This window comes from Zootoca vivipara, chromosome 3, assembly GCF_965207765.1.
Source record: "Zootoca vivipara chromosome 3, rZooViv2.hap1.1, whole genome shotgun sequence".
Taxonomy (NCBI): domain Eukaryota; kingdom Metazoa; phylum Chordata; class Lepidosauria; order Squamata; family Lacertidae; genus Zootoca; species Zootoca vivipara.
In genome coordinates, this window is record NC_142586.1 from 108,493,042 (window position 1) to 108,508,360 (window position 15,319).

A 15,319-nucleotide genomic window follows, 5' to 3' on the forward strand; every position below is an offset into this window, starting at 1 on the left:
TTTGCCTTGGATGCTAGCTGTCCATGGCATATTGTTCAGGAAACACAATATTAGAAGTTGCTGCATGCAAAGCATGAGGTCTGCTGGCTTTCAAAGCGGTTTTCTTTCAATGTCTTTTCAATTATTTTATAAAACAAACTTGGGAGTCAAGAGGACAAAGGCCTTCTGGCTGCATCTTACAGTAGCAGAGTAAGGACTTTCTCTTTCGATTTACTATTTATATCACACCATACAGCTGACATAAAAAAAAATAGTAGCCTGCAAGCTCTGCCCCAAGGAAACTGCAATCATGCAATATGAATATGAAACTCAAACATGCAGTGCGATAGAATGATTCTGACATTAAGCTTACATGATATTCAGTGCTTTTTTTGGGGGGACGCATGGGGACGCATACCCCTAAACATTTTGTGAATCTTTGTACTTTTGTCCATTTACTGTATTTATTTTCCCCGATTTGAACTATAAAATGGTGATTTTCTTGAGTCAAAATGAGAGTACCCCTAAACTTTTTTTTTTACAAAAAAAAGCACTGGTGATATTTACATTGATTTGTGCAAACAACTTCCACCGTAAGCTCTCAAGAACTACTTCCAGAGAGTTTTAGCTGTGTTAGTCCACTGCAGCAAAAGAGAAAACAGCTTTATGGACTAACAAAGGATTATTTGTTATTTTCTGTTTATTAAGAACTAGTATCTAATATAGGGATGCAGGTGGCGCTGTGGTCTAAACCACTGAGCCTAGGGCGGTTCGAATCCCCGCAATGGGGTGAGCTCCCGTTGTTCAGTCTCAGCTCCTGCCCACCTAGCAGTTCAAAAGCATGTCAAAGTGCAAGTAGACAAATAGGTACCACTACAGCGGAAAGGTAAACAGTGTTTCCATGTGCTGCTCTGGTTCGCTAGAAGTGGCTTAGTCATGCTGGCCACATGACCCGGAAGCTGTCTGCGGACAAACGCTGGCTCCCTCGGCCTATAGAGCAAGATGAGCACGCAACCCCAGAGTCGTCCGCGACTGGACGTAATGGTCAGGGGTACATTTACCTTTAGTATCTAATATGATTGCATCAGCAGGCAAATAAATGCCAATACTGAAGACAAAAACAAAAGCCACAAAACGAAGAGAAATGAATATGCCATTTTGACTACCACGATACAAAGACTGAGTAGGGTAGGCGACAGGGCAATCATTTTAGTGAAAATTATTGCCCATTAATTGGGAAAGGAAAATACATTTTGTGTGTCTGTGTTGATCAGGTATATAATTTATTGTGACTTCATGCTGGCTGTATTAAAAGAACTTATTATATATGTAGATCGATAGATAGTAACTGCTTTTTTCTGACATTTCATGAATTTTATTTGCAATTATCAATATGTTGTTTTTATTCTAGGAGCTAAATTTAGAAAATATGTTGGCCATTCTGCACATGTTACTAATGTCCGTTGGTCGCATGACTTTCAGTGGGTGATAAGTACTGGAGGTGCAGATCACTCTGTTTTTCAGTGGCGGTTTATTCCAGAAGGTTTAACAAATGGAATCCATGAAACAGCACCCCAAGGTAATGCAAATAACATTTCTTTATTCATTCATTCATTCATTCATTCACTGAATCACATCCTTCACCATTATGGTCCCAGGATGGGTTATTAAGCAATATAATATACAGTTGTAGAACAGCTACAGTTATAAAAACCAGCAAACTGTTCCAACTTGAACTGAGCAGTATAGATTCCAGAGAAGCGGGCACGGAGCAATGGATTCAAGCTACAAGAAAGAAGATTCCACCTGAACATTAGGAAGAACTTCCTGACAGTAAGAGCTGTTCAGCAATGGAATTTGCTGCCAAGGAGTGTAGTGGAGTCTCCTTCTTTGGAGGTCTTTAAGTGGAGGCTTGACAGCCATCTGTCAAGAATGCTTTGATGGCGTTTCCTGCTTGGCAGGGGGTTGGACTGAATGGCCCTTGTGGTCTCTTCCAACTCTATGATTCTATGATTCAGCCAAAAGACATGGGCCCCTCAAAGCAAAATACATCCACATGCTTTCAATGCTTTGGCCAAGCATTGAAAGAAGTTGCAATTGAAAAGACAGCTTTGATGGACTGAATGGGTTTTTTCCCCCTCATCATTATTCCCCAGAATACTTGAATCTAACATGTGCATTGCCTTTTGCTTTCCTACAGGCCCATGTTCTCCTTGGGTGAAGTTTGCTCAAATAATACACGTGCACAATGTTCGCTGTGCATCAGGGGATGTCCACATATTTAAATCTGTAACTTAAAAAAAATCATTTCAAACTGCAGAGACCCACAGGAATATTAGAATAGCTAGGACCAATGAAGAAAAGTTGGAATAGGAGACATAGGGAGGTTTGAATTTGCTGGAGAACAGATGGGGAAACACTGTTTACACCTCTGTGTACACACAGCTTTCTAGTTTGTCGCTAATGGATGTCGGTGAGAATCCTAGAGAGTTATATGTGCACAGAGTAGAGAACAATATGAGCAGCTGGAGCTGTATTTGAACATGCTCTACTGCAGCTGAACAGAAAAGCCAATTTTAAGTGAAGAAGTGCATACAGTACAGAAGAAGTGTAGAATTATGGCCATAATGGAAAACAGAAATAAACTGAAAATTCATGGAAGGAGGTCATTGAACAATACATTGTGCTTTGCTTGCATCTTTGGTTAGGTTCAGTGTGCAGGTTTCTACTGCCAAATCAGAAACACTAACCAACTCTTTGGAGTTACAGGTAGGTAGCCGTGTTGGTCTGCCGTAGTCGAAACAAAATAAAAAAATTCCTTCCAGTAGCACCTTAGAGACCAACTAAGTTTGTCATTGGTATGAGCTTTCATGTGCATGCATACTTCTTCAGATACCACTGTTTGGAGTTGTTGTATTCGTTATTTGTGGGGATGTGGCTTTAGTTTTTAATTGCCTTTATTATTAAAATGTCATTTGGTGCATTCTCCCGTATGCAGAAAGTGGCATAGATTCACACAGCGAAGAATCTGACTCCGATTTATCTGATGTGCCAGAGTTAGACTCAGATATAGAGCAAGAAGCTCAAATCAACTACACCCGACAGGTAAGCAATATGAAAACAGGCCATTAGGCCCAGCAACCTGGAAACCTATTGAAACATATTCAGCTGAGGGATTTTAAAGTTCAAGGAAGGAAAAGTTAAGTGAAAGAACTGAGCTTGAGAGTTTAAATGAGAGACCACATTGAATATGAACTGGGGTATTTAAACTGTATTTGTACTCAGCTTTTTTACCCCTACATTGTATATTATTATCATTATTATTATTATTATTATTATTAATTTATTTTCATTGAAGGAGTTATTATTGCAACTACTATTTTAGTTTTCCATTTCTGAGTGTACATTTTAGGGAGGGATATTAAGGTAGTCCGCATAACTATCAGCATGAGTGATTGATTGGGATGTCCATGTTCAAACATCCCTGTGGCCAAAATATGGGGGGGGGGAGAGAAAGTTAAATGTTGCCTCTGCTGATAGTAAGGAGCTGCCTCTCAATCTGTAGGATCCTAAGGCGCTAAATGTAGTGTACGTGATAAAGCAATAAACAATTAATTAAATCATCATTCAACTCATGTGAACTAATAAAAGTATTGAAAGCAACTCAGTGTAGCAGCAGCAGCAGCAGCAGCAGCAGCAGCAGCAGCAGCAGCAGCAGCAGCAGCAGCAGCAGCATCTAAATGGTCGTGTTCATTTACAAATGCCTGTGTGAAACAATGGATGTTTTAAGTTAAATATAGTCTTATCTCCATAAGCAGGTACTGTAATTCTGCAAATGGAGGGGCCCCCATAGAGAAGGCCCCGCCTTTGTCACTGCAGAATGCATCACACTCACCAAATGGACTGTGAGGCAGGCTTCCTCTGCAGCTTGCTGGACCTGACCTCGCAGTTATGAGGAGATAACTCAGTCAGTAGAGCATGAGACTCTTAATCTGAGGGTCATGGGTTCGAGTCCCATGTTGGGCAAAAGATTCCTGCATTATAGGGGGTTGGACTGGATGACCCTCATGATCCCAGCTCTGCAACTCTATGACTCTAATTCATTTGTCCTGTGTTGTGACTTTTGCTTGGAGTGAGTCTTAGGCCCAAGAGTTTGAAGTTCCTTCCTCCTCTTCCACAAGGGGGCTTTTCTGTTCCCAATTTCCAATAGTAGTCCCACATACAACATCGCTTGAAAGTTCAGGGGCACCCTGAACAGAAGTACCGTATGGTGATGGTGGTGGGATGTTCAATCCAATGTTTCTTTAAGAATCAGTGTGCATAGCATTGTGCTAAGGGGCTTTATCAGCTGTAACTCAGATACTATTGGCCGCTGCCTGGAGGTATGACAGAGAATCCTGGGTGGGGATGGTGATGATGGGAAACGAAGATGAAATGGCTTGGAGGGACAGCTGGAGAGTATATGTAGAGCTGTTATGGCTCAGAGGCCATCTATTAAGGAACAGGGTTGTGTGCAAGCCGTCGTGATTTATAGAAACAACTTGTACATGTAGCTTGCAGAGATTTCCAGTGCGTTTGAATCTTGCAGCTTCCCAAATGCAGGAAATTTTAACACCCACACAGGAATGTTTGAAAGCTGTTTTGCAGCTCTCCACTGGATTAGACCGATGTCACAGTATCTGAGTTCCTAACCATCTCTTTAAAAGATTTACATAGCTAATATCTGGTGTACCTGTTAGGAGTGTAAATCCATCTCCTAGTTTTTTTCAGCGCTTACAAGCCGCTTAAATCTCCTGTGTCATTTGCATATGTCACAAAAACTCCCTGAACGAAAGAAGGAAGGATCTATATATGTGTGGTTTTTTTAATTTAAAAGAATTAAGATAGTGGGGGAAATCAAGGAATTAAGATAGTGGGAGGAAATCAAGTGTCAATGTGCGCTTTAAAACTTTTTTGTGCAGTATTCGAATGAGCTTGGCCTGATCTTCCATTACTGGGGTGGTGCTTCTGATACAAAGAATTCAGACTTCTTAAAGAGGCAGATTTTTGTCATGCGTTACAGGGTAGTGACATTAATTTTGCAAATTACTAGGCCCCGTAGTGACACAAATAGCAATAAGCCATATGAATTATTGGACTGGGGATGTATAATGCAATGTAACTCTCAATTATTTTAGGTTTACAAAGAAGATCTACCTCAACTGAAACAGCAAAGTAAAGAGAAAAACCACTCAGTGCCCTTCCTTAAAAGAGAGCGAGCCCCCGAGGACAGCTTAAAGCTGCAATTTATACATGGGTATAATAACTTTTCAGTAGTGACTACTCTTGTCTTTTCGCTTTTATAGACTACAATTTACAGAAAAAGGTAATCTGTTCTTGGCAAAACCAGAAATAGCACCTAGATTTAGAGACTGTCTCTGAAGTTATCATGAAAACCAAGGAACACATTCTCAGTTTAGGGAAATGGAGTTTTCTATTAGGGGCTTGCATTGTAGCTTTGCATTGTGCCTGCTGCCAAATCAAAAATACATCAGCTATAGCCTATGTTAAGTATGGACAACAGAAACCTACCGTTATAACAAAATGGTGCAGTATGGATTGCTCCTGTTCATGCTTTCCTAAAGGAGACATCATTCCATTTATATATTTATTACATTCCTATACCACCTCTCCTTCCAAGGAGCTAAAGGTGGTGGGCATGGTTCACCTCCTCCCCAGTTCATCTTCACAACAACCCTGCGAGGTTGGGTAGGCTAAGAGACAGTGACTGGCCCAAGGTCACCCAGTGAGCTTCGTGGTTGAGTGGGGATTTGATTTCCCAGGTCATAGTTCAACACTCCAGCCATTATACCGCACTGGCTCTCATTTCCTTTTTCCACCCGCCTTGCAACAACCAGCATTCCATGCCCTCTTAACATGCTCCATCCTCTGTGAGCTGTTTTAGCAGCTGACACCCCCCCTCCCTCCCTTAGGGGGCAGTTCTAAGCAAAAGTATTGTTTGTATTTATGCAGACCTTGGGTTCCCCCAAGCTGTATGCTAGCTCTCTCTTGTGCACAGATGGTGCTGTTTAGGCTACCGAAGGAACAGTATTCAAAAAAATTGAGTTCACCATAGGAAATACAACGTTGCATGGAAATGGGAAACTGCTTCCCACAGGCAGCAGTGTCCAAGGACCAGTCCGCCCGTTTGCTTTAACATACGGAGGAAGGTGGAGACGAATCCCTTCCCATTTCCTTTTCCATCTTCACATCAAAGTTGGCTTTCAGAGTTATTTTCTGGATCAGTAATAATTTGAACTGTCTGGAACTCCTGGCTGGACTGGCTGTAGCTTAACACAGCGATATTTTGCATAAAAACGGACTTTTTGCTGGCCACCACTGTAGAATAGAATTCCTTTGAAAATATCCATTAATATCAGTTCATCTGCACGCAGACTGTCCAATGAAACCCTTTTTAGCATGTGTTGAAAGCTCAGATTTAGTTCAGGATTTAAGGCGAAACTGGAAGACAACTTGGTTGTAGAATGTGAATGAAACCAGTTACCTGGTTCTAAGTAGCTAGCTTGTCACATTTTTGCCCATCCCAGGAAAACCACCCAGCATTATTCTTAATCCACTGCTTCTCATATTGAATCTGTATCCTAAATACATTACTTAGAAATGGAGTCTGATTGATTTCAGCAAAATCTGAAGGCACTTAGGATCATAGCACAATATCCTTTGCTTCTACAGTTCACAGGCCCCTTTGCTAAAATGTTCACCTTTTGCTGTTTCTCATCCATCCCAGTTACAGAGGCTATGACTGCCGAAACAATTTGTTCTACACACAGACTGGGGAGGTGGTATACCACATTGCCGCTGTTGCTGTTGTTTACAATAGACAGCAACACACCCAAAGACTGTATCTCGGTCACGATGATGATATCCTCAGTCTAGCCATCCATCCTCTGAAAGACTATGTTGCTACTGGACAGGTAATATTTTGGAGAAACAACGCTTGCCAATTCAATGGAAATTTATTATTATTTTCATTGTTGTTGTTGTTGTTGTTGTTTACTTATTGTTGCACTTTTTAAAAAAATCAAACATCATACCAACCTCCTTAGGAATGGTGTGATTTAGTGTGTTGCAAATGTGACCTACAAGAAAATGTTGCGTTGGTTTCTCCTCACACTTTAACAGGTCTGCTGTTGTTCACCCAGCCTTGCTGTGAGATATGATAAGGTGTAAGAGGCTCAAGCAAGCCAATTCATTATCGTCCTCAGTTTTCCAGCGGCAACTCAATATTCCACCATTCCTGGAGGCCACTGAGCATGCTCAGTCCTTGTTTGGCCGGTTTGAGTTGGGTGGAGGGCTGTTATTTGGGGGGCTCCTTCAGACTTTTATTTTAAAAAATTTTTTTGTATTGCTGCAAACCTTGGAGTTCCCCAGACATTCTGATACCTCCCCCTTGTTTCTCTGTTTGGCTCCAATCCTGTTGGCATGGGGTACTGTTTGCTTCTAGAAGGAGTTATTATTGCAGCTACTATTTTAGTTTTCCGTTTCTGAGTGTACATTTTAGGGAGGGATATTAAGGTAGTTCACATAACTATCAGCATGACTGTTTGACTGGGATGGGGGGGTGCAAGGAAGACAAAGTTAAATGTTGCCTCTGCTGATAGTAAGGAACCCATATCCTTGCAGAAAAATAGCAGAGCATCTCCCCAACAGAAAGCAGCATGTGGGCACCAAACCATAAAATACAGGGGATATATACCATGTTACAGGGGATATATATCATTTATAGTACTTATAGTATAGTAGCCAACGATATGGGGAGCAGTGAGGTTTACTGGCAGCAATATTTATCTGTCCTGATAAGCAGCAATGATTAAGGTGTCATGAGGTCAGGTGTCCCACTGTTTGCTATTGCTGCAGCATCAAGAAAGGAAAATATAGGATAAAGTTTAAAATAAAATAGAGTTCCAGTTTGGGGAATGTTAGACTCCAGTGATGGCTAGACATCCAAGAGTATAAATCAGAGAAACATTTTTTTTAATTTATTTAGTTTGGCTAGAGGGAACCAAGTAGGAATGAAGACAATGATACATCTATGAATCATCAGTTTGATAGCGCTGGTCAAAGGATCACCCCAAAATAGAATGCAGGAAGGAGAAGAGAAATGCTTGAAGGCTTAAAGCTCAGTGGAGCAATCCCCTAAAGTCAAACAGGAGGAGGAAGGCAAAGTACTGGAGAGGCTGCTAAGAGTGACAGGAGGAAAAAACAAAAGAGGATAGGGAGGGCAAACTGAGGATGACTTCAAGGAAAAGGTTGCAGTCTGTTGTTATCCAAATGCTGGCAGTAAAAAGGGTCTCTGAGGAACAGGATGCGTGAAGGTAAGTGTGTGTCAGAAGGCCCCTTGATCCCGCAGGGTGCCCAAGGAGAAGGAATTGAATGGGAGAGCCAATAACTAGATGCTCCATGGATATATTTTGTACTTGAGGGACCTACCGGTAGTGAAAGTGAGGAGAGAAGTGCAAGGATGACAGCTTTGAAAATGGAAGTAAGATTATGAACAACAAATTGTGGCCAAGTCTAGATGACAATGCGGGCAGGAAGCCTTTTGTCAGCACCTGAGATATCAAAGTAAACCACACTTAAGAGACATCTGGTTGACAAAACTAGGAAGTGTTTCCTGGTGGAAGAGTGTGGTAGATGAAAATTATTACTGTCAAGTTTTTTGTTTACGCACAGCCGCTCACACCAGGTGTTCTGATTTAGGTTGGGAGAGATGCCACCATTCACGTGTGGGACACTCAGGCACTCAAATGTTTGTCGCTGCTAAGAGGCCAACACCAAAGAGGCGTCTGTGCCCTTGATTTTTCAGGTAAGCAGCTTGTCTACTGCCAACTAGGGTTGGTTGGATGGATCCATCAGTGTTGGTTGCTGTCCATTTCTGTTTTTCTCTCCAACATTAGTATTGCCACATTTCCTTGTTGTTGTTTAGTTGTTTAGTCGTGTTCGACTCTTCATGACCCCATGGATCATAGCACACCAGGCACTCCTGTCTTCCACTGCCTCCCGCAGTTTGGTCAGACCCATGTTCATAGCTTCGAGAACACTGTCCAACCATCTCATCCTCTGTCGTCCTCTTCTCCTTGTGCCCTCCATCTTTCCCAGCATCAGGGTCTTTTCCAGGGAGTCTTCTCTTCTCATGAGGTGGCCAAAGTCTCAAGAGTCTCCTCCAGCACCATAATTCAAAAGCATCAATTCTTCGGCCTTCTTATCAGTTTCCAAATAAATAGTTTCAGTTCCCACTTTGGAGTAGGTCGTGAGTGCATAAACCTTAAAGCAGGTTCTTATGTCACTGTTCTTTCCCTTTCTTCATAACACTATTTATCAATAAGGCTAGCGACAGTGGAATTTGCTGAGGGATGTTCCTAATGGATGCTGTGTACAAACCATCCTTAATATGCCTTATCCTGTATCAGACTTTAAGCTGGCAGGCCAGGCCTGCTTCTCTTTTAATTTTTGTAGGGTGCCTAGTGGTGGGGGTTACAGTATGGGTTGTATGAAAAATAAATAGCACTCCTAAAATGCTACCTGTTTCACACTGTTATTGATGTGTCACACTTGTTGCAAGTTTCTCACAGTCTATACTTCAGAATATAGTTTTTGTTCTCTAAAGAATGTGTTTTGATTGGTGGGGAAGCATTTCATTTGAGAGCAAATCCCATTAGCAACAGCCTCCCCACGTGGGGCTGTGCTGCTAGATATTTTGTAAGTTTTGTGGGAGATTAGACCCTTGCCTGAATCTGCTCGGCAACTGCTGATCTGATTCACAGTAGCTACCTCCTAAGTCTGCTTTCCTCCCTGATGAGTTCAGTAATCCAGTGGAGCACAAGCCATGATAGCCAGTACTGCCCAGCCTCCCCCCCCCTTTGTTTGCAAGCCACGTGTTCTGTTGGCCAGGAACCACCATCACAGGCTGGATTGACAGTGTCAACAGTTCAGTGCAATCAGGCTAGCTTTTGATTTATGCCGGTGTTGGGTTGGAGGTTCTCCTGCCACTGAACACTGTTGAAGCTAAGCAGATGTGGATGCTGCCAGTGGCCAGAGAGGCTGCACTCTGCTCTTCTGTGCTTTCCTTGAAAGAGAGTGCAGGCATACCTCATAGATACTGTGGGTTCGGTTCCAGACCATTGCAATAAAGAGAACACTGCAATAACGGGAGTCACACAATTTGGGGGGATTTCCCAGCGCATATAAACCAGGGGTCAGCAAACTTTTTCAGTAGGGGGCCGGTCCACTGTCCCTCAGACCTTGTGAGGGGCTGGACTATATTTTTTGGGGGGGGGGATGAATTCCTATACCTCACAAATAACCCAGAGATGCATTTTAAATAAAAGGACACATTCTACTCACGTAAAAACACGCTGATTCCCGGATCGTCCGTGGGCCGGATTTAGAAGGTGATTGGGCCAGATCCAGCCCCCGGGCTTAGTTTGCCTACCCATGATATAAACATTACATTTATATTATAGTGTAGTCTAGTGAGCTGCAGGGGCAGGAGAGGGTAAACTTGGCTCTAGCCCAAGCGTGGGCGTAGGCAGGGGGGTAGGAGGGGGCAGCTGCCCCCCCAGAAGCAAAAAATTAATGTATTTTACAGACCATAACCAGCACTTTCCCCCTCCAAAACTGAAGTGGAAAGGGCTTTGCTTTAGCAAGAGCAGCTCAGTCTCCGCTTTCGGGGGGGCGGGAACACAGCTGTAACAAAAACACATCAAATAAACAAAGCAAAGTGGCTACCAGTAGTTAAGCAGTTAAGACAATGGAGCAGAATACCCTTTCAGGCAGGATTTGATAGCTCACCACTTCAATTTGACTAAGGTGGCTCTGCAAGGCTAAAAAGAAGTGAATAAGAAAAGGGGGGCTGTAGCTTTGATAGACACAGTGATGTTTATAAAAAGCAGTGGTGTTCCAGTCCACCCCTTCTCCTGCATCTGTATACTGTAAATCAGGGGTGGCCACCTCCCAAGAGACTCTGATCTACTCACAGAGTTATAAACTGGGAGTGATCTACCCACTTTTGGGGGGTTCAGGTCAAAGCTATTGAGTTTTTTTAAGGAAGGGAAGCCCTGTTTTTTGGGGTTTAGGTCAAACTTGTTGAGCTTCTTTTAGGAGGGAAGCCCATTTTTGTTTAGGGCTTCACGTCATAGTTCAGTTTTTTTTAGGGAGATGGAAAATTTTGGGTGAGCTTTTTTAGGGGTGCCAGTGATCTAGCAGTGATCTACCACAAACATCCAGTGATCTACTGGTAGATCACAATCTACCTGTTGGACGTGCCTGCTGTAAATCAAGCAGAGAGAAAGCTGCTTACAAGGCTCTTCCTCTTGCTGCAGAGTTCCAGCATCACAGCGTCACCCAGAGGCACCCACAAATATGAGTTATCCCTCTCTCTATTTCTTCCTTCCTTCCTTCCCTCCCTCTTCCATCCTTAATAAAATACGGGGGGGCAGATAAGCCCCACATAGAAAGCCCATCAACATGGGGGGGTGACTCTTTCAAATACGGTATTTACCAGTAATTGGGGGGGGAGGCACCTAGGCCTCTAGGAGTTGGCTGCTATGCCTAGGAGTAGGACAATTCAAGAAAGCAGATTGATGCGTATGCTATGGTAATATATCAATAGAATCATAGAATTGTAGTCGGAAGGGACCACAAGGGTCATCTAGTCCAACCCCCTGCAATGCAGGAATTTTCCCCTAAGGTGGGGCTTGAACCCACGACATGGTTGAAATATTATGCTGATATGCAGCAACGCCTCGGAGCCGTCATGGCTGCGGCCGTGCCTTGCCTCGCCCTTGCCCGCCCTGCCACCCCCTCTCGCCTGCCCGACCCTCCCGTCCTCTCCAGCCAAGCAGGGTAGACGCCGACGCTGCTGGCCCCAGAAGCACAAGGTGGCCGCTGCCGCTGCCACCACAATGCCAGAGTAGGTCACAACTGGGCCTAATGGTCAGGGGTCCCTTTATCTTTACCTTTACTCCAGTGAAAAACTATGTTTATTGCAAAGCATCCAGCTGCATTGCTATGAGTTCCTGTACTTTAAATTTGCAATAATGCAGTATTTGTCAGATTTCTGTTAAGGGTTTCTCACCTCAGGATGATATAAATTGCTTTCGTACAGCTGATGGAAAATGTCTGGCGTCTATTGGGTTAGATGACAATCATACCATCGTACTCTGGGACTGGAAAAAAGGAGAAAAGATGGCAGCAACCAGGTAAGAACATTCTCTTTGACCTCTGGTGGGAGGGCATTCCACAGGGTGGGCGCCACTACCGAGAAGGCTCTTTGCCTGGTTCCCTGTAACTTGGTTTCTCCTAGCGAGGGAACCGCCAGAAGGCCCTCGGCGCTAGATCTCAGTGTCCGGGCAGAACGATCTCAGTGTCCGGGCAGAACGATGGGGGAGGAGACGCTCCTTCATTGTAGACTCAATTCATGGAGGGGTATTTAATCCTGAATGACATATTGATCTTTTTACCTATTGACACCTGCATGTTCACCAGTATTCCACCTATGTTGTTCATTCCAGATGTTACAAAGTTGCTTTGTCCTAACTAGCATAGGAGGTACATCTTGTTGTTTTGTTTTGCTGTGTTCCCTAACATTAATGATGGTAATAACATTTCCAGCCTATTATTATTATTGTTGTTGTTGTTGTTGTTTAGTCGTTTAGTTGTGTCCGACTCTTCGTGACCCCATGGACCATAGCACGCCAGGCACTCCTGTCTTGCACTGCCTCCCGCAGTTTGGTCAAACTCATGTTCGTAGCTTCGAGAACACGGTTCGTAGCTTCGAGAACACTGTCCAACCATCTCGTCCTCTGTCGTCCCCTTCTCCTAGTGCCCTCCTAGTGCAGTGTAGTTTATATAGGGCGGTATATAAATTCAATAAAGTAATGGTAATAATAATAATAATAATAATAATAATAATAATAATGATTGAGGACATTATTATTATTATTATTATTATTATTATTATTATTATTATTATTACCATTACTTTATTGAATTTATATACCGCCCTATACCTAGGGGTCTCAGGGCGGTTCACAGAATAAAATCAATATGTTGTTGTTGTTTAGTCGTTTAGTCGTGTCCGACTCTTCGTGACACCATGGACCATAGAACGCCAGGCACTCCTGTCTTGCACTGCCTCCCGCAGTTTGGTCAAACTCATGTTCGTAGCTTCGAGAACACTGTCCAACCATCTTGTCCTCTGACGTCCCCTTCTCCTAGTGCCCTCAATCTTTCCCAACATCAGGGTCTTTTCCAAGGATTCTTCTCTTCTCATGAGGTGGCCAAAGTATTGGAGCCTCAGCTTCACGATCTGTCCTTCCAGGGAGCACTCAGGGCTGATTTCCTTAAGAATGGATAGGTTTGATATTCTTGCAGTCCATGGGACTCTCAAGAGTCTCCTCCAGACCCCTTCATGGATCAATGCCTTGTCATGGCGAAGGGGCTTGAATAACTCAGAGAAGTTATGAGCTATGCCATGCAGGGCCACCCAAGATGGACAGGTCATAGTGGAGAGTTTTGACTAAACGTGATCCACCTGGAGAAGGAACTGGCAAGCCACTCCAGTATCCCTGCCAAGAAAACTCCATGGACAAAGACAACAGGCATATAAAAATCAATATATAAAACCACAAAATACATAATAAAAATAAAAAACAACCACCCAATTACCCCCTTATAGCTTACATTCTTGCCCCCCCCATTCTTGCATAAGTTTGTGATGAATAATATATGTCTTTCCCTATATTGATTATATACAGAATAATTGTAAGTTGATTGTTGAACCTATCTATCTCAACTCTTACAAGGGGAAGTTGGGTAAAGTTGGGGGGGTGTCATTATGTGAATGGAGGAAACAACTTAAATTCCACCTATTGTGCCAAAGCAAAATGTTACTTTGTACTCTTCTGTGCCTTTATTCTGCAGTGTTTGCAAGAATTGACATATAGTTGCCCTCTTGCTGTGGAGAGCAGTGTAGTTGGAGGGGAGATTGTTTCTCTGCCTGAACCTCCCTTGCAGTTTTGGTGGTACAGTATAATATAAATAGATTTTCAAGTCTGATAATGTCAGACAACCTCTCCTGGGCCCACTCCCATCTTCCCCATCTCAAATTGGAATACATATTTTTACATTTTCCATTTGTTGCCTGGGAGTTTATCTGTTAACCTCGCATGGGCTAAGAAGCTTTTGTGATTGCCTGAACACTCAAAGTATTCGGGAACAGTTTGGTCACTTATCTAATTATTGGTTCTCTAATGGATGTTCTCATTTCCACTATTAAATAGAAGCTTCCCTTTTTATAAAATAAGGACTGAGCCCAGGCAAATCATGGATCTCAGTGATTTATTTCAATGCAGTGCACTTGCTTTGTCTATTATTAAGCAGCAGTAGGTTTTTTTTTTTAAATCTCAGTATAAAGTATTCGGCTGAAATCTTGCATACAGTTGAACGGTGTTACATGCTGGTTCAAAACAACCCAAAACATCTGAGCTTGAGTCCTTTGCCCTCCAACCAACAGTGATGGCTGGGTGGGTTTTTGAAACGCACCCCCAGCCCCCCTCCCCCACTTCTGATAATGGACAAGACATCAGAGTGCTTTCAAAGGGCAGAGCATCCCATTTGGCTAATCTGCTGCATCAATGTGTCTTCTGCAAAGTTAGAATCCCCTTTGAATCCCCTCCTTGAGCCCATACTTTAAAAACATCTCCAGGGACCATGCAGCACCCAGAGATGGTGAATGCTCTTAACTTTTTTACAATGAAAGCTTCATTTCTCCTGCATGGCATTGGGCTGCCGTATCCCTTTGCAAAGATGGGGAGGCAGAGCCTTTCAGCTCTTCTCCCCCCCCCCCCCTTACAACCACCAGCCTGCCTAATAACTTCTTGCAAATATGCTAGCAGTATTGTGATGATTTAAAACTTTGTGTGGCAAATCCCAGGACCCACTGAAATAACTAACATGAATTAATCAAAAATCTATATTTCATGCCTTATTTCTGTTGGCTTTAACTGTTCTTTGAAATATTGTGTTAATTTTTGCCCTTCTAATTATCCATCTAATGTGCTGCAATTACCGTGTTTCCCCTTTTTTAAGACACCGTCTTATAACTTTTTTCCCTCAAAAAAACACACAGTGGCTTATTTTCAGGGGGTGTCTTTTTTTTTAAAAAAAAGTGCTGGTACAACTGGGACCCACTGGCTCAGGATGCTCGGTGCTCTCTTCTGCACATTGCTGGGCGCGTTGTTGGCGCTGCCAGTTCCGAGCGCCTGCAGGGTGGGGTGGG

The 15,319-nt window shown here is 43.0% G+C and overlaps 1 protein-coding gene across 2 annotated transcripts in view; it reads left to right on the forward strand.

The window, feature by feature from the left end:
- Nucleotides 1-15,319, forward strand: part of EML6 (EMAP like 6) — a 165,604-nt gene that overhangs the window by 88,016 nt on the left and 62,269 nt on the right. For both annotated transcript variants that reach the window (XM_088667421.1, XM_060273134.2), the window contains 6 exons: nt 1,391-1,558; nt 2,978-3,084; nt 5,157-5,275; nt 6,767-6,953; nt 8,740-8,845; nt 12,146-12,239. In XM_088667421.1, coding sequence (XP_088523547.1) covers nt 1,391-1,558; nt 2,978-3,084; nt 5,157-5,275; nt 6,767-6,953; nt 8,740-8,845; nt 12,146-12,239 — 781 coding nt within the window. The remainder of the gene's footprint in view (nt 1-1,390; nt 1,559-2,977; nt 3,085-5,156; nt 5,276-6,766; nt 6,954-8,739; nt 8,846-12,145; nt 12,240-15,319) is intronic.